This window comes from Phodopus roborovskii, unplaced genomic scaffold (assembly GCF_943737965.1).
Source record: "Phodopus roborovskii unplaced genomic scaffold, PHOROB, whole genome shotgun sequence".
NCBI lineage: Eukaryota > Metazoa > Chordata > Mammalia > Rodentia > Cricetidae > Phodopus > Phodopus roborovskii.
Genome location: NW_026125811.1, coordinates 461,265 through 489,152, shown reverse-complemented (window position 1 = coordinate 489,152; position 27,888 = coordinate 461,265). Strand labels below are relative to the sequence as shown.

Below are 27,888 nucleotides of genomic sequence, written 5' to 3'. Positions count from 1 at the left end.
TTCCCTACGTAGTCCTGGCTGTCCTGGAACTGGCTCTGTAGACCAGGCTGGCATTGAACTCACAGAGATCCACCTGCCTCTGCCTCCCAAGTGCTAGGATTAAAGGTGTGTATCACCACCACCTGGCTACCAAACTATTTCTAACAACATATTGCTATAAATCAGAGCATCACTCAACCCTCATCAGAGAGGCTTCTTTCCGTAGGTGGTAAATAACACAGAAACCAACAACTGCTCAGTATGCAGACAGTGGGAAACTTTGTAGCACAGTGGTTCTCAACTTTTCTAAGGATGTGGCCCTTTAATAAAGTTCTTCATGTTGTGGTGACCCCTAACCATAAACTTATTTTTATTGCTATTTTGTAACTAATTTTTGCTTCTGTCATGAGTTGTAATATAAACATCTGTATTTTCCAGTGGTCTTAGGCAATCCCTTGAAAGGGTCATTTGACCCCCCAAGGGGGTCATGACCCACAAGCTGTTGCAGCACTTAGCACAAAATGCCCTTCCTGGAAACCCTCAAGGAACTACGGAGGAAGCAGAAAGATTATAAGAGTCAAAGGTGGTGGACAACAGCATTTTCCAGGCACAACAGGGCAGAGGTACATAAGAACTCACAGAGATTGTGACAGCATACACAAAACCTGCACAAAGTTCAGGCCAGATAAAGCCCCAGCCTGGAAAAAGAAAATGTCCCATCTTTAACCAAGAAGCTATTTGCAATTGATAGCTACTAGGAGAGGAAAAAATCAGTTTTTTTCAATGGAGTGACACTGGTTATATTAACCATATTCCAGAGCAGGCCTCATACTTAGGAGTAGTTGGTCAACATAAAATGGACTTCATGTTTGTGCCTGTGTTTTCTGTTTCTTTTATTTTAAGAGAGAACATCAATATGAGTGGAAGGGGCAATCTGAGAGGATCTGACAGAGGGGAAAGAATTTGATAAAAATACTAATAAGAAGTTTTCAAAGAAAAAAATTCACATTTTAAAAAATGTGCTAGCTAGAAGAAAATATGAATGTGGGAGGGGGAGTGTGGAAAGGAGGATTTGGGCTGGATATGATCAGGATGCATTGTAGATATGTATGAAATTGTAAAAAGCACTCTAAAAAAGATGTGCTACCTAACACGGTTGTCAGTGGAGAAGAAAGATGTTGGAGATGGGAGAACAAGGGAAACAGATCCGAAGTCCAAATGACACCCAGAACAGCAGGGAAAAGAGAAAAATACAATGAGAACCTGTAAAAGAGTCACCAAGAGGAATGAATCAGGAAAGGTTTCTTTGGGCCTGGTTCAGAAGGCCTCATCCAGAGACACAGAGAATGACATCAGCTGGGAGCAAGCATGCAGAAGCCACTCTGGAAGGGAAAGGCTGGGGAAGTTTGTACAGAGAACACAGTAGCTCAATCCTCAGACAACACAGCAAGCTCTAAACATGGTACCTGGGGACCTGGGATGTAGCTCAGTTGGCAGACTACTTGCCTAGCATGCAGGATTCACTGGGTTTGAGCCCCACAAAACAGGGTATGGCTGTGCTACATACCAAGTTCAAAACACACCTGAGCTACATGAGACCCTGTCTCAAAAAAAGATAAAATGGGGGGAAGATGTTGACTGATGGTCCCTCAGGTTATACAAGCAAATTAATTAGGCAACAAACAGGCCCAAAAAGCCTAAGAGAGGACAGCAACATGGTTTGAAAGCATGCTAATTCTATCACTATCAAGTGGTTAGTGAACCCCAAGTACCTTTATATTTAACTCCAACATTTCCAAAATACCACAGTTTTTGCAAAACCATTTCCTTGACTCCACTATTGACTGTATGATCTGACCCCACATTCTGTCCTTTCTTGCAACATATCCATATAGCATACAAAAAAAGGTCAATAAGTTATAAGTTATAAGGCTTTGGGAGATGTAAAGAAACACACAAGAATAAGTATGGCACTAATGAACTTTGACTGAGATAGTCTGCAGCCTCGATAAAAGTGTAATGAGTTCAAGTCCTTTAGAGTCCCTGGGTACGTTAAACCAAGTGTATGGAAGTCAGAGTCTCTTGTCAGTGAAGAAATTCCTTAATGGCAGCGTGTATGGGGCCTTACAGACTGCTTCCTGGAAACTGGTTCCTTGTCTGAATATTTTACTTGAACAAAACAGAAACACCTACTCCTAGAAGACCCTTCCCACCCTCCTCGTCCTCCTCCTCATTAAAAATACATTTGTTTATAGTGTGCTTTGGGGGTGCTTTGGTGGCTGTGTGTAGAGGCAGGAGGACCACTTTCAGGACTCTTTCCACCAGGGACAGGGCTCAAGTCATCAGACTTAGCAGCAAGCACCTTTATCTGCTGAGCCATTTTGTCAGCCCTTCTTTTTTATTGTTGTTTTCCTTTGTACAGGACTAGTAATTAAACCTAGAGCTTCATATAGAGTAGGCAAACACTCTACCTCTGAGCTATATCCCTAGCCCCATTTCTAGTGCCCAGACTTTCTTGTGTGTTCCTCAAGTACTCTTTACAAAGATTCCCCAATCTGTTCCTCTCCAACTGTCCACTGGGTTTTGGGGGTTCTCTCTTTTTTTAAGCCTTACTGTGACTTGGATTCTTTAAGAGTCAAGTTGAAGATGTGCATATGATTATGAACCAGCTTTATGTCATTAGTATGTTACCTAACACTGTCTTGTTACTTGCTCCAGCATTCTATGTCACTGCAAATCAAAGCAGAACCCTCCTGAGTGGGCCTCGAGTCTCACTTCATGCATGACCATAACAAGCTGGACTCCTGATAGATTCAAACCTGTACTTTCTACCTCAGCTAGACAAGTCCAATGCCAATGGTTCCTCCACTCCCCCTTCCATACACAGACCACTCCTTCATTATATTTCTTTTGTTTTGTTTAACTTTTAAATGTTTTAAATTTATTTAACTTTTTATTTTACATACACTGGTGTGAAGGTGTTATAACTAACTGTCTGTAACTTCAGTTCCAGGGGATCCAAGAGGCCAGGTGAGTACTGGGAATTGAACCCAGGTCCTCTGGAAGAGCATCCAGTGCTCTGAACCACTGTGCCATCTCGCCATTTCTAAAGAGGCCTTCTCCCTACTTTACCACAAGAACCCATGATTTGGGGCACCCCCCAATTCTCCTTATTGCCCTATATTTAATATGTTCTCCTTATCAAACACATCATCTACACATTGTTAATTCATTTCCAATACCCCTCCAAAGATGTTCATATTCTAGTTCTTAGACCCTAAGAACCTGTGGACCTTTTGTGACATAAGACTTTACAAATGTAGATATGTTTAAGTTCCTGGAGGTAGAAGGGGGGCTTTCTTGCTCTGCCATGACAAGACAGAAGGCATCACATCACATAGGATGGATAGAAGAGAGGCAGGCTGTACTCCCCATTTCTAAGGAATTCACCCCTAGCAAAGATGCTTATTCTGGATTATGGTAATGAACCCACTTAATAATGTGGAACCTTAAGAGAGGAAGGAAGAACAGAATCAGCATTGAAATGCTAGCAAAGCAAATATTACAGACAGACTGGATGATGCTAAGCTTCTGGCTTTTAGGATGGAGGGTGTATCCATGAACAAGAAGCCTCTCAAAGGTGAAAAACTAAGCAGTCTCTCCTGTAACTTCAGAAGGAACACATCCGGTCAAACCACTTTCAACTGCTGACCTACAAGTACAAAAGGGAGCAAATTTGTGGTGTTCCCAGATACTCTGTTGGTAAGAACTTATTAAAGCAACAACAGGAATCCAATGCTATCCTTTTTGTACAACTATATATATATAGACCAAAGGGAACAGTATCCATTTCATAGTGTTGCTACAATGATTTCAGGAGGCTGTAGAAGTTGAGTGTCCATAGTATAAAAATTAAACAAAAGCCCTCAGTAAGCATTGACTCATATGCAGAGGCCTCTAGGAACTCAGAACTGAAGACTAGCACAGGCAGGAGTTGCACACTCTAGGCAAAGGCTGGGAGTAGAAAAGAAAATGAACTCGGATAGTCCAGGGAGAGCAGGCACCAGATAAAGACCAAGTAAGGGACAGAACACTGTTACTTCTAGGGACAACTAAAATTAAGTTACCCTTTTAAATAATAAAAATGTAGCTCCTTAGAAAGGAAGATGAGTTCAGGGCACTTAAATTTCAAAGTCAAAGAAAACATACAATAGCATTTTACATCCACCTTATTTTGTGGGGGACTCAGTCATTAGTAACATACAATTAGTAATACAAAAGGATTCTTTTAAAGGTAAGGTCTCATGTAGCCCAGGTTGGCCTCAAACTCCCTATATGTAGCAGAGGAGGACCTTAAACTTCTGATTCCCCTTCCTCCACCTCCAAAGTGCTAGGATTATAGGTGTGTACCATGTAGGCCAAAAGTCACTTAAGCTACACATCGTTCATTTCACGGGAAGATCTCTGATTAAAGTGGCCCAATGCTGCCTGTCAGAACGCACGCTTGTAGCAAATGCTAATAAAACCTGAAAAACACCCTGTGCTACTTCTCATACTTTTGCATGCTCATCTCCTCCAGTGGTATTTACCTTTATCTTAGCACAAGGGTAACCCAGCAGCTAGAAACACAAAATCCACTAATCGCCTCATGAAACATTAACTAACAATGTATGGAAACATGCCATAAATGCAGGGTGTGTTCAAAAGACCGTGTTTTGAAATAAGAGAAAAGGAAAGAATGACAGGTACAAGGTTGGTAATGGAAAAACTGAGAGGCAAAGGTTAAGTAGCACCTCTGTGTTCAATTGCTTGATCTTTGGACAGACTTACTTTTTTTTTTTTTTTATCCCCTCAGGAAGACTCTGGGCACCTGAGGCATATGTGATCATGCTATTCTACTCAAGCTCAATAGCATGAGATGCCTGAAGAAAAACATGCCTTTGGGCTGGGGCTGTAGCTCTACTAATAGAGTGCTTTCTTAGCACGCATGAAGCCCTGGGATCCATCCACAGCACTGCAGAAACAAGACTGGGCCTACACTATTTTAACTCCGATCCTCAGAATTCATGTAGTATGTGCTTGTTATATTTACACATCATATATGCCACATGATATGGAGTGTGTTATATAAAACATCTGTCATATGATCTATTAACATTTAGATCACATATATAGTAATTAAAATCATTTTTTTCAATATATAGGCACAAGAAATATGACACCAACTCCCATCAGTTTTAGCTCCAAAATGATGATTTGAGAAAACAATTGAGGAAATTGAAATATGCTGGAACAACATCACTGAGGTTCTATAGAAAAAAGTCCTTGTCCTTCAGAGACACAAGATGAGGTGTTTGCAGGAAACCAATGAGGCTCTGCAACTTATTCACAAATAATTGATGAGGAGGAAAGTACTGGCCCAGAAAAGGGGTAGATGGGTGTGGAAATTGTAACAGGTAGAGTTTAATCAAAAGGTACACTTCTGTATTATTCTTGCCATTTTGCTTTAGATGTAAAACAAAACAAAACAAACAAAAACCTTAAAGATGTTGGAGTGAGGCAATCAATCAGGAGGACCCAGCTAGGAGGACCAGGAAGGAGTTCAAGGGTAGCCTGAACTACATTGTGAGTTGGGCTAAACAAAAAGATACCGTCTCAAAAACCAACAGCAAAAAAAAAAAAAAAAAAAAAAAAAGATGTTGGAGAAAAAACTGTAGTTCTTACTTCAATTAGTCACAGGAGCTCACTTCCTCCCAGGAAACTAGAACTTATGTGTAAAACAAGCAAACAAAAACATTGGAAACTTTCTAAAACCTTTAAAAAAAACTGAAAAAATCAGAATATTATTGTGTAAAATCATCAACTAAAAACAATGCCAGCTGGACACGGTAACCCACACCTGCAATTCCAAAACAGCTGAGGTAGAGGCAGAAGGACCAGGAATTCAAAGTTATCCTTAGCCAGACTGGGCCTCATGAGAGGCCTGCCTCAAAAAAAAAAAAAAAAAAAAAAAAAAAAAAAGAGTTTGGAGATAGAACTTAGTGCGTTAAGAGCACTTGTGCATAAGTATAAAGATCTGAGTTTGGATCTCAACACCCAAGTAATAGTCAGGCCTGACTGTGTGTGTGCTTGTAACCCCAGCACTACTGGGGTGGGAAGCAGATAAGGGCTTCACTGGGCTTGCTGGCTACCAACCAAGCTCAGGTTCTGTGAGAGACTCTAACTCACTCAAGGGAATAAGGTGGAAGACTGATAGAGCAGGACACCTGACACCCCACACAACTGTATACACATGTGTACACTTGTATACACTACACACTCTCTCTCTCTCTCTCACACACACACACACACACAATAGATAGACCTGCCTACCTACCTTCTGACAAGCTAACCTACAAGGCCAGTAACTCCAATGAGTGGGTTAATACTTAAGTCTGTACTGGAGTTAGATAAACTGCAATAAAACACCCAAAACCTATAGAATGATAAATGCTCAGGATTGACCAAAATTGTGTAAGCAACACCATAGCTTTGTTGTTGTTGTTTTTGTTTTGTATGTTTTTTGTTTGTTTGTTTGTTTTTCTCCAATGTAAGTAAGGTCCTAGAGTTTTAGAGTTGAAAAACATCTGGGCAAAGTAATATACTTACTGCAGATCACAGAAACTTTCTGTGTTTAAATGCTGTTGAAGGGCTTTTGACGTCAATCTGGAACCCCTACCTGTGACTTATAATATGCATTAGAGTAATGTCCCCAAGAAATATCCTAGTTATTTCACGGACCTCTTTCCAGAAAAAGAAAAATCAATTTCATATCTAATTTCAAATCCTGGCTATTCCATAAATTCCAAAATAGTTCTAATTGTTTAAGTGCAAATTGAGTGCTTTCATAAGTTTTAGAAAGATTTAGCAAAATATATTTTGTTATAAACAGGAGAAATATAGCCAGGCATGGTGGCATACACTGTTAATACCAACATGGGAGGCAGGAGACAGATCTCTATGAGTTCAAGGCTAGCTTGGTCTCTATAGCAAGCTCCAGGGCAGCCAGGAGAGAGAGGGGGGAGGAAAGAAGGAGGGAAAGAAGGAGGATTGTAAGTATAAAGAAATTTAAAAAAAGGAACAATAATCAAAAAGATAAAAAGTGGAATGTTACTCAAAAATCTTACTTTGCCAAGTCAGAAATTTTTATCTATCTTCCCTTTTGGGTTTTTCAGGGATGGGGATGGGGTATTTCTATGTAGTTCTAGCTGTCCTGGAAATAGCGCTGTAGACCAGGCTGGCTTCACAGAGATCTATCTGCCTCTGCCTCTGCCTCCTGAGTGCTGCAATTAAAGGCATGTGCCACCACTGCCTGGCCCAATTCTGTACTTTTAAAAACTGTGTAATACTGTCCCTCTGTGACAGAATATTTTTTCTGCATAGAAAAAAAAATCAAAAAAAAAAAAAAGAAAGAAAGAAAGAAAGAAAAAAAAAATCAAGCCTAAATCTCCAATCCCATTGCTTTCAGAAATGTGAGCTGTGAGAAAGATCAAAATGCCCTATTGGATGGAAAATTATTCTAAGGAAAAGAAAATCCAGGTCTTACTCTTGGGACCCTGAACCATTAAGCAACTGTTGACACAGCTCTTTACCGGAGGTTGCCCTTAATTGAGAGTCTTAAGCTTGGTTTCAGAAACCATTAATCATTACCCTTAAATAGTAAACAATGGGGAATTTCATAATCAGGTGGTGTGCCTGTAAAGAATATAAGAGAGCTCCTCCTTGGTTCTTCATCCGCTTATCACCTGTTGCTGTCTGACTCCTCCAGTGCTCGCACTGCCCGGTAAGCAGCTCAGTGTGGTCATGGCCACTAGCTTTCTAGGGTGCTGGGTGCGGGTGGAACAGCTATGTTCCCTAGCCCCTAATTTGATTATTTTTAAAATGCATAAGAACCAATAATGCTATTCCCATCTACCTCTCTTCTCCCTTATCCTTTTTTTCCCTTTGCCTTTCCCAATAAGGAGGGGGATTAAACCCCTGCTAGCAACACTTGGCATGAAAGCTCCATTTCTGCTTTTTGGTAAATCTGTTTTCTTTCCAGTTTATAGGACAACAGAATGAGTACTAAGAAGTCTCCCGAAGAAATGAAGAGCATTTTTCAAAAATATGCAGCCAAAGAAGGCGATCCAAACCAGCTGTCAAAGGAGGAGCTGAAGCTGCTGATTCAGGCGGAATTCCCCAGTCTCCTGAAGGTGAGTGCACACTGGAGCAGCCACAGGCTGCTGCCTCATGCTGGCAGGAGGGCATAACTGAGGACCTAGGGCTGATGGCTGCCTCTGAAATACTGACCACGGCCCTATGGGGATATGGCCACATACAACCCAGGGCCTAGCAAAAACTAAACAGGCACTCTACCACTGATATACAGCCGAAATCCATGTGACTTTTGTTTTTAGAACACATACATACATACATACATACATACATACATACATACACACACACACACACACACACACACACAAACACACACACACACACACAGACACACAAAGCTGAAAACACTAACATTATAATCTGGTATTTCTTAATTTTCTTATAATAGTTCACAATAACTTTGTGTATGTATTGCTGAGACTTGAACCCAACACCTCACACATGCATGTGGAGATTTGTGCACAGTAAAGCATATATACCTAACACTACTGAACTGCCCACATAAAAATGGCTAGATGAGGGACTGAAAAGATGGCTCAGCAGTTAGGAGCATTTACTACTCTTTCAGAGAACCCAGGTTTGGTTCTAAGTAGGTACATGGCGGCTCACACCATCTGTAACTCTGGTTTCAGGGGATCCAATGCCCTCTTCTTGCTTCTGTGGGTACCAAACACACATGGCACATATACACACATGCAGACAAAACCCATGCTCATAAAACTTTCTTTAAATCTTTAAAAATAAATGAATCTTTTTTTTAAATGGTTACATGATAAACTGTCAGAATTTCATCATTTTTGAAACAAGGTCTATGTAGTCCAAGCTGAGCTATAAAACTCATTGTGCAGTCCAAGGTAACCTCAAACTCAATGCAACCCCCCAACTTTAGCTTTTTAAGTAGTTGGGATTACAGGCTTGAGCTACCAGGTCCAATCTGAAGAATGTTTTTAGAGGTATAAAGAATTTAAGATCGCTTCCAGGACAGCCAGGGCTACATAGAGAAATCCTGCCTCAAAACCAAACAAAAAAGTTTAAATCTTATAAAATACATCAAATGCAGGCTATTACTATTAAATGATAGTATATAGTGTCAATGGCATGTGACTTGAAACCTAGGCTGCCTTCTTAGAAGGAAAATCCAGTTCCTCTAATTTCAGATATGTGTTGCAGTATCCTATCTAAATTTTCTTCCTTCCCCTATCCCATTCTTTTTTGCCTAAAACCAGGGTTCAAGTACTCTAGACAACCTCTTTGAAGAGCTGGATAAGAACGGCGATGGAGAAGTTAGTTTCGAAGAATTCCAAGCATTGTTCAAGAAGATATCACAATGAAGAAGCCATTAAGGAACCCCATCACCACCTACTGATGAAACCCTTTGCAATCATAAATATCTAGCTGTGAGATCAAGATACTGTTAATAAAATAAATTTTGAGACATGTCTCACTTGTCAAGTACTGACTCTGGATTACTTAGATTTTAGAGTGACCTTTTCCTGAATTTTTTATTTGTTTTATATTTATCTAGTGTGTTGTTATTACACACATGTACATATGACAAAATGCATGCATCAGCAGGTCAAAGTACATGTGTGGGGGTTAGAGAATAACATGGAGAGTTGATTCTCTCCTACCATGTGTGACTGGGAGATCAAATCTGGTTATCAGATTTGGTGCTAAGTACGTTTTCTTTCCTGAGCATCTTGTTGTTGACTGATTCACCTACCTTTGAAATTAAACCCTATTTAAACTTCATAGGTCATACACACCAAAATAAGACTTGAAATTAGAAGGGGACATCAGAAAGACGATGAGTTTCAGTGGGAGAAGGAATTGGGAGAGACAGATTAATGGGGGTACAAAAGGACTAAAAATTACCATATACATGTATACAACTGTCAATGAATAAAAATTCATTTTTTGGTTTTGGGTTTTTGAGACAGGGTTTTCTCTGTGCAGTTCTTGCTATCCTGGGACTCTGTAGGCAAAGCTAGCCTCGAACTCACAGAGATCTGCCTGCTTTATGCCTCCCAAGTGCTGGGATTAAAGGTGTGCATAACCATGCTCAGCATTTTTATTTTAAAAGAAAACATTTTAAAATATATATTCCAAGTATGGTGGCTCATGCTTGTAATTTTAGCACTTGAGTAGTGGAGGCAAAAGGATTGAGTTCATTATCATATCCAGTTACATAGAGTTTAAGGTTAGCATGGGCTACAAAAGACACTGTCTCACAAAAAGTTTTGTTGTGGTTATGTTTTTTTTAAGATTTTTTTAAAATTTTATTTTGTGTATTTGCCTATACATACATGCACCACCTTCATACCTTGCCTGTGGGTGACAGAAGAGGACTGTTTTAAAGAGAGTAAGCCAACACCAGCCTTCTATCTTGTCCTCCTTCTTGGTCAGATGCTCCTACCACCCACCTTGGAGGTCTCCACAGAGCCAGAGCTCTGTTTGGATAGTCTACCTTAAAAAACAGGAAGCTAAATAGGCCTCTTTTCTACCTGAGGTTCCTTCCTTGCTGTGGGTACTCATCCTTCCAACAAAGGCTGACTAATCCAGCTCTGAAACTGGCTTGCTGGCAAGCTGCTCTGACATCTCTCTCCTTGCTTTCTTTCCAAAGAGGTAATCAGATGCAGATGAGCTGCTTTCTGATTGTCCTGGAGTCATTTGAGATGTGAGGAGGAGGGATGACCTGTGGCCCTTAAAGAAAGTCCTTTTTCAGTGACAAAGCTGGAGAACTTGGTGAGTTCTCCCAGTTTTTAAGTTCATTATAACTATAAAGGCTTCCCTTTCAGATCTCACTTAAGAGGTTATCTCGATTTCTCTGTGAGGTATGAATAGCCTGAAAAGCCTTAGTGCTCACATAGTGAGCAGGGTGAATGACAAATATGATGGCACATGACTTTAATTCCAGCACTTGATGCAGAAGTAGGTGGATCTCTCTGTGGGTCTGAAGTCAGCTTTGTCTACATAGCAAGTCCTGGGCTATCTAGAGCTATAAGTTAGAACCCTGTCTCAAAAAAATAATAAAATCTCGGAGAGGCTAAAGAGATGGCTCAGTGGTTAAGAGTATATGTTACTGCCAGACAGTGGTGGCACATACCTTTAATCCCAGAGACAGATGGATCTTTGTGAGTTGGAGGCCAGCCTTCAAAGCATGGCCCTTGACTCCAGTGAAGAGTTAACTCAATGAATTTGAAAATGTAACTTTGGGGGCTCAGATAGTTCCATCGGTGGAGAGCTTGCTCTGCAAGCACAAGGACTGGAGTTTTATCCCCAGAACTCAAGTTTAAAAAAGAAAAATGAAAGAAGCAGATTTAGGGACACACTTGTAATCCTACTGCTGGGGAGGCAGAGGGATAGATCTCTAGACTCACCAGCCAGACTAGAATACTTGGTAAGTTCCAAGCTAATAAGAGACCCTGTGTCAACAAAAAAAAAAAAAAGTGAACAAAAGCTGCAGAACAGTCAGGGTTGTCTTCTGACCTCCACAATTGTGTCTGTGAATGCACACACACACACACACACACATGTGTAAGCTAGGTATGGCCATCAAGATAGTTGCAGTCATAACCCTAGTAGCCCTGAGGTGACCAGTGGACCCCACACCTACCTAGTCTGAGCCGCTAGAGAATGGATAGGAGGACACAGGCTAGACAAGGACAAGCTCATTTCCGGGGAATTTAGTGGCAATTGTCTTTACCATGGAAGCCCAAGTTTGTATAACAATCTGTTAGCAACATACAGCATGGGTGGCTACATGGCACCAGCACAAAATGAATAGGGTTTTATGACTTGGTGGGGGAGTGGAGGAAATATATTCAATTCTGCTTGGATATGTGCTAAAATATAGAATCTCAGCTGGTGGTACATAACTTAAATCCCAGCAGTTAGAAGCCTAATGTTGGGGGGGGGGGGAATCTAGAGGTGAGGTCAACAAGAGCTACACAGCAAAACCTCATCTCAAACAAAACAAAACAAAAACCTTATGTACACACTAGAAATTAAATCTCTCTGCTTCCTAAGAAAGCAATGTGACTAGATGCCTTCTGCTCATATGTCCATACCTTCTTCTCACTCTTTCATGCCTTCCTGACACAATGGAATGTACCCCCTCAAACTGTAAAGCAACATATACCCTCCTTCCCTTAACATTATTTCCTGCCATGTATTAGTCTCAACACAGAGCAATGTAACCAAGACAGTAAGCTACACATTGCGAGGGACTGGGCAGATGGGGGCAGGGGTGAGAGATGTGGTTCTCACTTGGTATCTTATTTCAACTGTACTTTTAAACTATCAAAAAGAAAACTGAGGGAGGTGATGAGATTGCTCAGCAGGTCAAGGCTCTTATGACCTTGCCCAGAGTCTGAGCCTCCAGAACCGACATGGTGGAAAGAGAACTAACTTCTGTAAATTGTCTTCTGACCTTTGCCTGTGTCATGGGGTATGCATTCAAGCATGTACACAGGTACACACACAAAATAAATAAATGTTTAAAAATGATACTCTTCAATTAAGAGAAAAATTGTAATTGCTGAGTCACTGATTTTCACAGTAAGCCTCACATCACAATAAGCCTTCCATCCTTCCAACAGTTAGAAAATAAAACTACCTTAATTTTGAGTAAAATATACTTGTGATTTTAAGATTTCAGAAGTTATCCAGTAATCAGATCACTAAAATACGTATTGTGTATTCAAAAAATTAAGCAACTAATGGAAACTCTTTCTGCCAAGCCTAATGTGTTCAATACCCAGGATCCATATGGTGGGAAGAAGGGAAATGACTACCTACCACCACACATAAATGCAACAACAGACAGGTAAGTAGATAGGTAGTTAGACTGTTGATTGATTGACTGATAGAAAATGAGGCAGAAGAAGAAAAGAAAAAAGAAAAGCAAACAGCCTAGACAGAAAGCCATTGAAGAAAACTCTTAAAATGTGTGATCAAGAGCCAGGTTGTGGTGGAGCATGCCTTTAATCACAGCACTCAGGAAACAGAGGCAGATGAATCTCTGTGAGTTCAAGGTTCAAGGCCAACCTGGTCTACAAAGGAAGTTCCAGGACAGCCAAGGTTATACAACAAAACCCTGCCTCAAACAAATTAATAATATAATAATCAATTCTTTAAAAGTAACTTCTAATCCTTCCACCAAGAAATAGCGCAGCATGCCTGGGTATGTAGCTGTGCTGGTTAGTTTTATGCCAACCTGACACGAGCTAGAGTCATATGAGAAAAGGGAACCCAATTGAGAAAATGCCCCCACCAGATTAACCAGTAGGCAAGCCTGTGGGCATTTTCTTAATTAGAGATTAATGTGGAGGGTCCAAAGCATTGTGAGTGGTGCTATGCCTGGGCAGGTAGTTATGGGGTATATTATAAGAAAGTGTACTGTGGCTGGATTTATGTTGAGGTCTTTGATCCATTTGGACTTCAGTTTTGTACATGGCGATAGATATGGATCTATCTTCCCAAACAAAACACCAGTAGCACAGACACTGAGATCAACAATTAATAAAGGGGACCTCCTGAAATCGAAAAGCTTCTGTGGCAAAGGACACAGTCAACAAGACAAGCGGCAGCCCACAGAATGGGAAAAGATATTCACCAACCCCACATCTGACAGAGGGCTGATTTCCAAAATATACAAAGAATTCAAGAAGCTACTAGTTACCAAAACGCCAAGTAATCCAATTAAAACATGGAGTACAGAACTAAATCGATAATTCTCAAAAGAGGAATCTAAAATGGCTGAAAGACACTTATGAAAGTGCTCAACATCCTTGACCATCAGGGAAATGCAAATCAAAACAACTCTGAGATACCATCTTACTCCTGTCAAAATGTCTAAAATCAAAAACACCAATGGCAGTTTATGCTGGAGAGGATGTGGAGATAGGGGAACATTCCTCCACTGTTGGTGGGAGTGCAAACTCATACAGCCACTGTGGAAATCAGTGTGGCAATTCCTACAGAAAAATGGGAATCAGTCTACCACAAGATCCAGCAATCCCCCTCTTAGGCATATACTCAAAAGATGCACATTCACACAACAAGGACTTCTGTTCAACTATGTTCACAGCAGCATTATTTGTGATAGCCAGAAACTGGAAGCAACCTAAATGCCCCTCAACTGAAGAATGGATGGAGAAAATCAGGTACATTTATACAGCGGGGGGGGGGGGGGGGATGGAATTTTGAAATTCTCAGGCAAATGGATGGAACTAGAAGAAACCATTGTGAGTGAGGTAACCCAGTCACAAAAAGACAAACATGGTATGTGCTTACTCGTGTATGGATTTTAGACACAGAGCAAAAGATCACCAGCCTACAATCCACACTGCCAGAAAAGCTAGGAATCAAGGAGGACCTTAAGAGAGACATACATGGTCCCCCAGAGAAGAGGAATGGTCTCACGCACAAATTGGGAGCATGGGGGGAGGGGAGAGGGAGTTAGGAGAAAGAGAAGGGGAGAAGAGGAGGGGAGAGGAGGGCATAAGGGTATAGGAAGATTGAGTCAGGGAAAGAACAGAGGAGAGCAAGAAAAAAGATATCATAATAGAGGGAGCCATTATAGGTTTAAAGAGAAATCTGGCACTAGGGAAATGTCCAGAGATCTACAAGGATGACCCCAACTAACAATCTAAGCAATAGTGGAGAGGCTACCTTAAATGTCCTTCACCTATAATGAGATTGATGACTACCCTCATCCAGTAGCTGATGGAAGCAGAAGCAGACACCCACAGCTAAACACTGCATGGAACTCCTGGAATCCAGTTGCAGAGGAGAAGTAATGAGCAAAGGGGTCACGACCAGGCTGGAGAAACCCACAGAAACAGCTCACCAGAATAAAAGGGAGCTAACAGACCCCAGTCTGACAGCTGGGAAACCAGCAAAGGACCAACCCAGAACCTCTGAATGTGAGTATCAGTTAGAAGGCCTAGGCAGTCTATGGAACCTCTAGTAGTGGATCAGTATTTATCCCTAATATATGAATGGACTTTGGGAGCCCACTCCACATAGGATATTCCCTCATACTAGACACATGGGGGAGGGCCTAGGCCCTGCTCCAAATGATATGACAGACTTTGATGATCCTCATGGAAGGCATCACCCTCCCTGGGGAGCAGAAAGAGGATGGGATGGAGGTTGGGATGAGGATTGGGAGGGGGACAGGGGAAGAAGGGAGGGTGCAGAAACTGGGATTGATATGTAAAACAAGCTTGTTTCAATTTAAATTTTAAAAATATCATCATATTAAAAAAAGAGAAAAAAGGAAATATATGTAAGTATGTCCCCTTAGTATCTACACTTTGTGCTGTATACTGTGTATAAACTCATTCAAAATTTAAAAAAAAAAAAAGGGAAATATACTGAGTAAGCCATGGAAAACAAGCCAGTAAGTAGTAAGTTTCTCTTCTGCTGCCTCTGCCTCAGTTTCTGCCTCTCCTACCTTGAGTTCCTGATCTAATGTCCCTGGAAAACAGACTAGGTAAAATACCCACCCTACCCCCCCCCAGAGTTGGTTTTGGTAATGGTGCTTTATCGAAGCAATAGTAAAATAGTTTTGTAGCACCACAAATGCTGGGGATAGAAGGCTGAGCATTTCACATGCTAGGAAAGCACGCTGTACCACTACGCCATACCTACAGCCCTGATGCTGGTTTTAATGTTTTGAATGATTTCACTATCAATTTTATTAATGGCTATTGGTTTGTAAGAGAGAATTCTTTCCTTTCTTCGGTAGGTCCAGCTCTCTCTGGTTTGTTTACGGGACTGTGAGTACCAGGTGTGGGCACTGTAAACAGCCTACTAAGCCTCTATGATGAGATGAGGTTTCTCTATTTTGTTCAACCAATGTGTTGTTAACAGATTTCGTTCCTGGGATAAGCAGGATTGGTTATAATCCTGATATAGTCTTAGTAGGGAGCCTTGGCTGTCCTGCAATCCCTTATGTAGATCAGCTGCTCTCGAACTTTGCATAAATTCTTCCACCTTTGTCTTCCCAGTGGTAAGATTCTAGGCATGTGCCACAACACCCAGATGGATTATGCTTTAATGCTGTTGAACTAGAAGTTCTAGTATTTAAGATTTTAACAGCATCATTCCTCTTTGTTACTTTTCCTCGTGCTGTGACAAAATACCCCGACAAATCAACTTAATGTAGGGTCACATTTCAAGGATACAGTCCATCATTACAAGGAAATCCTAGAAGCTAGAGTTTGAGGGAGCAGTTCACATTTCATTCATAGACAGGAAGAGGGGAGCAATGAATGCCAGTGCTCCGCTTTTATTCATAGCCTGTGGAATGGTACCACCCACATTTATGGTGGTTTTCTTCATCAATTAACCTAGTCTAGAAAATCAATCCTTCACAGACATGCCCAACAGCTAGATAATCCCTTGCAGAGGTGCCTGGGTAACTGTCTTCTACAGGACTCCAGAACCTGCCAAGTTGACAATTAACACATACCATCACAATTGCCAGGCATCTAGTCTACAATTTGAAGTTTATTTGTGATGTCTTTTTTTTTTTAATTATCTAGGCCAAGCTAGCTCCCATTTTAGCCTATGTTCTTGATGTTAATTAGCCCCTGGAAGAAGAAACATGTTATTGCAGCTCCAAATATATAAAGCAGAAGATGGACATGGTGGCTCATGTCTGTAATCTTAGCATTTGGGAAGCAAGGGAAGGAGGTGATACTCATGAAACCCTGCTTCAAAGAAGGTGAGAGGGGGAATGAGTTCATCAGAGAGTGCTTGCCTGTCATAACCAAATTTATGGATTCAATCTCCAGCATCACCAATATAAAGTAAGAATTTGTTCATCTAAATGTACAAAGCATCTACTATGGGCAAACAATTATGAAAGATACTAACTTCCAGACCTCTGAGGTCCTAAGTCTGTGACAAGCAAGGAAGGGATGAATAGGGAGCACAGCATTTCCACTGGGTTTTTGGATTTGTACCCTAGTGCCGTGATGCTTTGAGAAGAGTATATGGGGAAGAGGTCGCAGTAAGCATTTAAGCCAGAGAAAACCAGTGAGATGGTTCAGTGGCCAAAGGAACTTGCTGCACAAGCCTAACAACTTGGGTTTAATCACCCAAACCCATGCCAAGATGAAGTCAAGAATCAATAACACAAAGTTGTCCTCTGGCCTATATATGCAAAGTGGCACATGCACAAATACTAAAAGAGAGGAAGAACAAACCCCAGGCAAACACTTCATAACCAATTTAAAAGGCTGTTCCAGGAACACACATGCTTTGTCTTTGAAGAAAAGCTGGGTGTTCAGAATAAAGAGGAAACCATGGCTTCAGATCATGAAAGTTCTTGGGTATCATGCTAAGTATCCAATCGAAGGTCAGGAAGGAAGAAGAAAGATGTCAAGAGTCGCAGATTAACTATAGCTGTGAATTCAGTGGCAGAGCACTTGTCTCATAAGCTTTAATGATCTAGATTCCATTCATTCCCAGTACAATTCCCCCCAAAAAAATCATAGAGTGACACCATTCTGCTTTAAGATGAGGTAGGCACCTTCTGCAAGGGAGTGGCAGACACAAAGTAAAGGCTTGCACACCAAGGCAGGTAAGGGCAGGGGCCACAGATATGTTCTATGACTGCTAGGTATACTAGCATGGGAAACCTGTTTCGAATTTAACCTTCCAAAAGGGTAAAAATGAAGTATAACATGGTGACTCCTACCTGTAACCCCAGCATTCAAGAGGCAGAAGCAAATGGACTGTTGAAGAATCATAGCCAGCACATAGCAACCGTGTCTCAAAAAAATGGGCGTGGGTAAGTATCCTTGGTTGTCCTTGGTTGACCTTCTTGAACTCTCTCTTCCTACACTAATCTGATCCTCACATCACCAAAGTTCATCTACATTCCCCCTCTAATCAAACTTCCAGGACTTTGTCAGCCACACAATTCCATTGCTCACTACGCTGGAGGCTCTACCAAGGCTCTCTCTCTCTCTCTCTCTCCCTCTCCCTCTCCCCCACTCTCTCTCTCCCATACACACACACACAAGTAAGCTCCTGTCTCTGCCACACACGCCCCCATGTAATTGGATGCATGAACAGCCACACCCAACTACAGTCTCGGCATTTGAGAGATTGAGGCAGGAGTTCAGAATCATCCTTGGCTGAATAGTGAATTTGAGGCCATTCTAAGATACATGAGACCCCATCTCCCAAAACAAACTACTGAATAATTAAACTTGCTAGAGAGTGGTTCCCAAATGTTTTTTTTAACCACATCACAAACTATGTAGCTAGTAGATGGTAGCATGATTTTAATAATCATTTCATAAATGTGTGTGTGTGTACATACTGAATACATACAATTTTATATGTTCTTTTTTAAAGGACCATTTTTCTTCTAGACATGATGGCCCCTGCCTAACACATCCTTTCCCGTGCCCTACCCCCACCCCTTTCCAGAGTCTGTTATTTGAAAGGAGCCAGTACAATTTGGATTGAGTGCCCATTAGTGAGTTCTAAGGGTAATTCATAATATTAACAATAAATGGCTGACTCCATGAATGCTTTAAAGCTAATGTATTTGTCAGCCTTTTATACCTTGAGCTCGATGGGAAATGCCTTAGAAATAGGTATTTCAACCACTTGAATTTTTTAAATAGAAATGACTGAATGTTGGTGGGAGGAGATGCTTTTGTGGGGGAGACTGTTTGGAGCTGTCCACTTTAGAGTCCCAAATACAGCATTACAAATGAACGCAACACATTCCACTTGCAGGCTACTTGGGGATTGGAGCAATGGTGTATTAGTTACTCTTTTTATTGCTGTGACAAAATTCCTGATAGAAGCAACTTAAGGAAGAAGTGTTGATTTCTGGCTCACAGATTGAGAGCAGCCCACCATGTGGAAGGTGCAGAAAATGGGATGATGAGGCTGACTCTCTGGTGGCAGTGTGAGGTAGTCACACTGTGTGCTCAGTCATAAGGCATAAAGATGAGTGCTCACCTTGCTTTTTCCTTTTGAACTTTTAAAAGAGTATTTTGAAATTCCATTCATGTATTTATTGTGCATTTGAGTGGGTGTGCACACATGCATTCATGCACCATCGTATGTATGGGGAGGTCAGAGGATGATAACATGCTGGAGTTGGCTCTCTCTGTTTTTGTGGATCCAAGAAATTGAACTCAGGTCCTCAGGCATAGCAACAAGTATTCTACCTGCTAAGCCACCTCCTAGGCCCCATTTAACTTTATATTCAGTCTGACACCAGCCCACTGAACGGATGCTGCTGCCCACATTCAGAGTAAATCTTCCCAGTACCCATGTATAAAGCCAGGTGTCACCTCACATGTGCCTATAACCCCAGCATTGTGTGGTTAGAGACAGAAGGATCACTGAGACTTACTAGCCACCAGACTATCCCCAGATTCAGTAAGACACCTTGTCTCAAGAGTACAGAGTAGAGAATGGTAGAGCAAAACACTCAATATCTTCCTTGCACATAGGCAGGACACACACACACACACACACACACACACACACACACACACACACACACACACCATCTCATTCTGCCCCTGTTACAGCTATATTCTTTATAACTGCCTTTTTGGAGGAAAATGACTTTAAGTACAAACTAACTCTCAAAGGACTTCTGTGTTTTTTCCAGTAGAAAATACTCTTCGGTGTTCTAAAAGTAAATCAAATGCCCAAGTAATCTAAGTTGCCTTAACAGTTACTCTGGAGTGGACTGTATGGGGGTATCTATTTACTTGTTTGTTTGAAACAAAGTCTCATATAGCCCAAACTATATGATCTTCCTGTCCCTACTTCCCAGGTGCTTCCCACATGCTAGGATTACAGGGATAAGGTCTTTTGGGGGACTTGTTGTGGTTTGGATGATTTGAGTTTTGTTTTTGTTTTTTTAAAAATTGCTTAATTTGCATAGCATATAATGTTGTTGGAAAATAAGTCAAAGGAAATACTTCAAAGGGCTTCAATTAAAGGCAGTATAAACTCCCCTTCACAGAAATCCAGCTTTTAATTGTAACTATTTCACAAATCAGATGTCATATTAATTTTAACTCTGAAAATTCCTAGATCAGAAAGGGATAAATGAAGGCATAACTGTAATAAAGGAAATCCAATCAGAATATTATCAAATACCACAATCTCAGATGTCTACTTGCACTTCACTAAAACACTTCTAGCCATCCCATGATGGTTCAATAGTAGAATTCTAACCGGGGGCTGGAGAGGTGGTTCAGCAGTTAAGTGCAGTTGGGCCCAGGTCCAGCTCCCAGCATCCACATGGCTGCTCACAACTGTAATTTCAGTTTCAGGGGATCCAATACCCTCTTCTAGCCTCTCAGGGCACCAGGCATACACACTGTGTACAAACATACATGGAGGCAAGAAATTCATAAAATGATGAAATAACTTAAAGACTTCTAATTTCCCACTTTTCTTCAATTGTTTTAAATGTGCATGTCTGTGCATCTGTGTCTATGCCTATTGCAGGTGTCCAAAGAGATAGAAGAGGAAGTTGGCTCTCCTGGAACTGGAGTTAACAGGCAATTGTCAAATGCCTCATGTGGGTGCTGCAAATGAAATTTGGCTCTTTGGAAGAGCAGGAAGCTCTCTTAACTGCTAAACGATCTCTCCAGCCCCTTTCCCACTTTCTTTTTCCAATACCACCATCTGAGTGTCCTGTATGTTCTGAAGGCAGCACATACACTCTGCTTTCATGGTGTTATATTTTTAGATGAATTCACATTTTCATTTTTATTTTAATGATGTTTTGTTATATTTTACATTTAGTGTATTTACATTATGGAAATCAAAGAACACCTTCCAAGAATCTGGGTTCTGGAAGTCAAACTTAGATGATTACACTTAGTGGCAAGTGCTTTTACCTGCAAAACCATATCGCTGCTTATTTTGATTTTATTTTTTCTTTTGTTTTGTTTTGAGACAAATTCTCACTTCATGGTAGAGGATAGCATAGAACACACTCTACAGCACATGCTGGCCTCAAACTCACTATCCTCCTGCCTCTGCTTTTTTAGTGCTGGCATTACAGGCGTGATTTCATGTGATGCCATCATGGTGAGGTTGCAGGAACAGACAGATTATTTTTCTCTACTGACTTAAAAACTAATCAAGCAGGAAAAGCAAAGTCTTCATGGGAGAGGGTATAAAGAATCTACAACCTGAATTTGTATGGAGAGCTGAAATTTTTATGTTAGAGGCTCCCTTTCTTTCTCAGAATTAGCTAGTTGGAGGATTGGATAATCAAAAAAAAAAAAAAAGAAAGAAAGAAAGAAATGAAGAAAGGAAGGAAGGAAAGAGGAAGAAAAAAGAAGAAAGGAAAAAAAAAGCTGACTGACTTGTTTCCACTGCAAAAGCTCAAAACTCTCCCACAAATTTGGGGATCCCAGAAAAAAAGCCTACCAAGTTTTTGTCTAGAAGGGAAAAGAATCAGAAACTCGGCCATCTTAAATGTTTACATGAAAAGTACATTAGTTTACCTAAAACCTGTCTGTCTCCCTACCAGGGAGCTGCCCAACGCCTAGTCCCTTAGACTGATACAAAGTGAGAACACAAGTCAGCTATGTTTGTGCTAAGCTTCCTCTAAAAGCTGCTGAGACAACTTTGAAGCAGAAAAAAAAGACCAAAATGCTGCAGATCCAGAAGTATTCTGCAACACTACAGAGCGTTTTATTAGGTCTTGTGGATAAATCAGAGAAACAGCATAATACGACAAGTTTTTGCTCTCTCTCCTGGGTACTCTTGGACTCAGCATCTACTGTAGCCCTTGGAGAAAAATCAATTTCTCCTTTTATGTGTACCTGTTAAGAATCTGTTCTGAATAACAGTGTCTCCAATGATTTTGTAAGCAACTATAACACTTATCTTGCATGCCAAAAAGGGCAGGGACACATGACAAGCAATGAAATGAAACAGATTCTAGCAGCAGACAGATCCTAAAAGAATCTTCTAGTTTCCAGAATGTTTACTTTCTTTAGCCACAAGAGCAGGAATGACCATGCCCACTCAGTAATTGCTATCTACCCAAGTAAAGTCACTCCTCAAGCATTGTGGTATTGGCTGCCCTATGATTCCATTCCCCTTAGTCTTTTTCTTTAATAAGACTTTCAGCCATCAGCACAACTGCTGGCTCTTAAGGCTATTTTTCTCCAGCAAAGTGATCTCAGCACATAAAGACATTCAATAGCAATTAGGTTTTATTGTTTTCATCTCACTTATGTGTATAGAAGTCATTGAAATGTAAAATGCACACATCCTCTGACTTAGCAATTTCCCTTCTATGGATTCATCCCACAGATGTGCTTATGTGTGAGTAGAGAACATATTTGTACATGGAGGTCAAAATGTAGAGTAATTTAAGGTTATCAAAATAAAGAATACAACCTAAATACAAAACTATAAACACAACACCATAAATGCAATAAATACTGTCATGCCCTTAGTGCACATATCTAGACAAGCTGTAAAAGGTCCTTACGCAATGACAGGTGATCAGTATAAGGTGAAAACAATGTCCCAAGCATTCTAGCAAAGGAGCTGTGGGTGTGGCCCAGTAGAAGGACATTTAATTAGCATACATGGTGCCTTCAGTTCTCATTCATTGCACTGCCTTCCCCTCAAGTTTACATATCCATACATACATATGGATAGATGTACACACACACACGCGCGCGCGCGCGCATGCACACACACACACACACACACACGCACGCACGCACACATTCATGTACACAAGTACGCAAGAATGCATTCGTCCCTGAACTAATAACAGCAAGAAAAACAAATGTAGTTGCCTCTGTGGAAGAGAAGGCAAAAAAAAATGTGAATGAAATCATTTTATACCTTTTCTATAGATTTAACTTTTATATCCTGTGTTCCAATTTTTCTTTATGTACACAGAGTTAAGTGTAGTCATGAAAGACTTAACCTCAACAAAGCTGTTTAATAGCGGCACCTACTGGTAAAATTCCTTCCTATCCCAACATACCTTCTAAAGAAGAAAAGCCATCATTTTCCTGGCTGAGCTACTACAGCTATTATTCAGGAAATACATTTCTATTAAAGCCTCCTAAGGAACTCTTTGCTGATACGAGGCCTTCTGAGCATAAGGCTTAAAAGTACCATCTGGCTGGGAAGTGACGGTTCATTATGGTTTGAATTGAAAGCTATAAAAAGGCATGAATATTTCCATACCCTTCCATGGGGTGATCTCAAGCATATAATGCCAAGTGAAAAAAAAAAGCCAATCATAAAAAAATGAGAAGAATATGATATGATGTATCTAAAAGGGGATAAATTATAGATGGACTTACCCATTTGTTTTTATTTTTAACTGATTTCAAAATTTATGTATTTATGTGTATGAGTGTTTTGTCTGCATGTCTATACGTAAACCATGTTCATGCAGTGCTCATGGAGGCCAGAGGCGATCATCAAATACCCTGGAACTGGAGTCATACCTGGTTGTGAGCTGCCATGTGAGCGCAGGTCCTCTCCAAAAATAACAGGTACTCTTAACTGCCAATGCATCTCATACTTTTATGCCTATTCATACTTTTAAAAAATGGAAAGATGGGGCTAACAAGACTGCCCAGTGGATAAGGATGCTTGTGACCTAATGAACATAGCTCTACCCCCAAGACCTCTATAAGGCCTATATGGTAGAAGGAGAGGGCCAAATACAATTTGTCTCCACCACTACATGCAAACTGTGTGGCACATGTGCCCAGACACATACACACACATGCACATGCACTCAATTAAAATGTCATGTTTAAATGGAACAAACCAAGAAAAAAATCAAGAACAAATAGTTGCTATACAGGAAGACGGAGGAGGAGATAGAGGAGTGTTACAGACCAAGTTAGGAAATGCAGCCTCACAGATTCCTATGTTTGAACACCTGCTCCCAGCTGTAGTGCTGTTTAGGGAAGCTGAGGACACGGATCTGGGAAAATGCTAAAGCACAATGAACGAGACACTTCAAATGACCAAAATCTGTAGGATATTAATAAAACAACATAATAAAGACCTGCAAGTGGCTCAGCAAGTAAAGGCACTAACCCCAGACTTGACAGCCTAAGTTTGACCCCTGGGATCCACATAGAAGAACCAATTTGTAACACAAATAATAAAAACCCAGAGACAGATATTAGAGTTAAAGCTGAAGAGCAGAGAAGTAAAGTGGTCAGTCACTAGAGAGTTCTCACCTCTGCCAATGCTCAGACCAAAAGAGTGATCCTGTCCTCAGACTGCACTGAGTTCCTGTCACCTGCAGCCTTATATTCCTCTCTAGTGCTGGGATTGAAGGCTTGGGATCCCAAGTACTGAGATCACTTTTGTGTGAGCTCTGTTCCTCTTTTACACTGGGTTAATTTTGTATAGCTCAGGGTGGCCTTGAACTAACAGAGATAGATCCATCTGCCTCTGTCTCCCGAGTGCTGAGATTAAAGGTGTGAGCCACCACTGCCTGACCTCTATAGCTAACTAGTGGGGCTAGCTTTGCAATCTGATTTGCAGGCAAGCTTTATTTGTTAGATCATAAACAAAATATCACCACACGAGCTCCTGAAAGTTGTCCTCTGACCTGCACACACATGTTGTGGCACATAAACCCACACACGTGCTCAAGAGTGCACACATACACACAAAATGAATAAATAAAATTATTTTAAAACCACACAGAGAACTAGGCATGGCAGTTCTTACCTGTGACTCCTAAATTTGAGAGACTGGTGTTAGAGGATTGCTGTGAGTTTGGGGCCAGCCTGGGCTACATAATGAATTCTAGGTAAGCCTAAATTATGGTAAAATCACATCTAAAACAAAACAAGGGCCTATGAGATGGCTCAGTAGGTTAAAATGCCTGTCACCACAAGCATAACAACCTGAGTTCATTCTCCAGAACACACAGCAGAAGAAAATCAGTAACTGCAAACAGTCCATAACAAACACACACACACACACACACACACACACACACACACACACACAAGTGTAAAAGTTAAAAACCAACCAAGGAGAGTATAACTACTATATGAAGACCCTGACTATTAGGTAGGAGTGCTTGGCAGCAAGGATGTAGCTGGATATACACAGACAGGCAACTGATGACCAGGCAAGCCAAAGGCCAATGACGGCATGGTTTGCTAATGAGTGTGACAAGAAATCGAAAGTACAGAAATAAAGCCTCCCAGAGCAACTGGTTCAATTCTTCACTGGTTTTGTTGAGGTTCCAGGGGAAAATCATAAGAGAGACATCTAAGGTATAGGGAATCACCATGGAAAAACTGAAAAATACTACTTCAGATGGTCCAAACTGGAACTCTTAAGTGTGGGAGGAATTGGGATGACATGGGACAAATGAATGAAGCAGCATGTAGTGAAATATAAGAGCCTTCAGGTCATAGCAAAGGATCCTAACTTTTAAAAACACTTATAATCAGGCATGGTGGCACCTGCCTTTAATCCCAGCACTTGAAAGACAGAGGCAGGTGAATCTCTAAGTTCAAGGACAAACACAACTACATAATGAGCTCTGTCTCAGAGAAACAAAAACACAACCAATTTTTTTGTACACAATACATTGATGCTGAGAAAGGCAAGAAGGGAATGTCAGATCCCTAGAGCTGCAGTTATGGGTGGCTATGAGCTGCCTAATGTGAGTGCTGGGAACCAAACGTGTGTCCTCTGGAAGAGTTGCAAGCACTCTTAGTCACTGAGCCATCTCTCTAGCCCCATGACTGAGTATCTTGGGGGAAAAGGAACTGCCAGGTGAGGACCAGCAGTACAATGGGTGTCACTTTTGTTTTAAAAGGATAGATGGCCACCAATGTGGAAAATAGGCAGACTTGGGACAAGACTAGAACTAGAGACGGAACAGCTCATTTATTTATATTAGCTGCTATAAATTGTTGTCACAGTCAATTTAATCCTTTCCTAAACATTAAGCTTGAAAGCTGCTGCAAAGCAGGCAGAGCTGTGTTTTTTCAAGGCATAGCTGGCAAGCTAGACTAGAGAGAACAAAGCAGTCTGAAGCAAAGATAACAGGAAATAATAAATTCATATATAATTTGTGAAGTTCTGGCACTGCTAGGAAAAAAATAATAATTATCCCTCAGGGGTTAAGGCAAGAACTGAAACAGAGTGACAGACTGGACACAGAAAGATCCACAAGCCACTTACCAATGGAACTGGAGTGTTTGGCTCAAATTCGGTAGAATTAGCATCTAAAGACAAAGACATTTAATGATTTACCAATATTGCTGACACATGTTCTTGTTTTAAATAAGTGGTTAGTAAAATGGGGGCTTACCTTTCAAGTTCAGGCAGTTTCTTGCGAACTCAACCACTGCCAGTTGCATCCCAAGGCAGATTCCTATTAGGAGAAGCACATGAGCATGTTTTGTATCTAGGAGAAGCACATGAGCATGTTTTGTATCTAGTACATTTTGTGTTCAACTGTTTCCTGAATTCTCTTAGAATGCAAACTTCAATAGATGAAGACTCCCTGTTTTGTTCCCCGTGATCCCCTTAGCAGCCAGAATAGTTCCTGAAGAGCAGTACATGACAGGGGTTAAAGACTAAAGGAGCAACCTAAGGTCCAGAGGTGAGCAAGAAGCAACTGGAGGGCAGATGAGGAAATGTCAAACTCCCAGAAGATAAATCTGCCATCTGCTGCAGCTGTTCTTGAACCAAGGTACCTATGTGCTCTGCAGAGCTGTTTCAAAGACCTCAAGGCTTTCAGAGAATGTCTAACAACACCCCAACTCAAGAGCAAATCTCCTTGGGCTGAGATTTCACATTCCTGCTTGTCAAGATTTCACAACCAAAATATGGCCTTGGCCACAGGGCAACCTGAGGTTGGCCAGTCTGAGGATGAGTTCCTAAGGAGGTGGGACTGCTGATCTCCAGGAGAAAAGGAGCAGCAGGGGCAGGCGCTGGTGCTATGGGCAGGTATGTGGAAGAAAGCAGGGAAAGGGACAGAAAATGAAACTGAGCAGGTACTCAGAAAAGGCAAAAGTGAGTTGGAGAGGTGGTTCAGAAGTAAGGAGCACCTAATGGTTCCCTATAGAATGGGAAAAGGTCTTCACCACATCTGACAGAGGGTTGATCTTGAAAATATTCAAAGAACTCAAGAAACTAGACATCAAACTACCAAATAATACAATTTTAAAAAATGGGGTACAGATCTAAACAGGGAATTCTCAACAGAACAATCTTAAATGGTGGAAAGACACTTAAATAAATCTCAACATCCTTAGTCATAGGGAAATGCAAATGAAAACAACTCTGAAATACTGTATTACACCGATCAGAATGGCTAAGAGGATGTGGAGAAAGGGGAACACTCCTCTATTGCTGGTGGGAGTGCAAACTTGTACAACCAGTGTGGAAATCAGTATGATGATTTCTCGGAAAGTGGAGATCAACCTACCCCAAGACCCTGCAATACCACTGTTGGGCATATACCCAAAGAAGGCACATTCACACAATGTCATTTGCTTAATTATGTTCATAGTAACATTATTCTTAATAACCAGATCTTGGAAACAACCTCGATGCCCCTCAACTGAAGGATAAAGAAAATGTGGTACATTTACACAATGGTGTACTACTCAGTGGTAAGAAACAATGACATCCTAAAATTCACAGGCAAATGGACAAAAC

At 41.0% G+C, this 27,888-nt stretch overlaps 2 protein-coding genes across 4 annotated transcripts in view; one reads left to right on the top strand and one right to left on the bottom strand.

Annotated features, from left to right (window-relative positions):
• Nucleotides 1-27,888, bottom strand: part of Ctps2 (CTP synthase 2) — a 117,070-nt gene that overhangs the window by 45,966 nt on the left and 43,216 nt on the right. For all 3 annotated transcript variants that reach the window (XM_051178737.1, XM_051178738.1, XM_051178736.1), the window contains exons 12-13: nucleotides 26,534-26,596; nucleotides 26,404-26,447 (exon numbers count right to left, since the gene is read on the bottom strand). In XM_051178737.1, coding sequence (XP_051034694.1) covers nucleotides 26,404-26,447; nucleotides 26,534-26,596 — 107 coding nt within the window. The remainder of the gene's footprint in view (nucleotides 1-26,403; nucleotides 26,448-26,533; nucleotides 26,597-27,888) is intronic.
• On the top strand, nucleotides 7,689-9,630 carry S100g (S100 calcium binding protein G). The gene is made up of 3 exons (XM_051178739.1): nucleotides 7,689-7,801; nucleotides 8,060-8,210; nucleotides 9,402-9,630. The coding sequence occupies exons 2-3, from the start codon at nucleotides 8,076-8,078 to the stop codon at nucleotides 9,504-9,506; spliced, it is 240 nt and encodes a 79-aa protein (XP_051034696.1). The 5' UTR covers nucleotides 7,689-7,801; nucleotides 8,060-8,075; the 3' UTR covers nucleotides 9,507-9,630.

Bases quoted from the DNA above. Each gene is read 5' to 3' on its own strand.
- S100g (XM_051178739.1), top strand. From the start codon at position 8,076: ATGAGTACTAAGAAGTCTCCCGAAGAAATGAAGAGCATTTTTCAAAAA. The intron at 8,211-9,401 runs GTGAGTGCACAC...GCCTAAAACCAG, and splicing joins AATTCCCCAGTCTCCTGAAG to GGTTCAAGTACTCTAGACAA.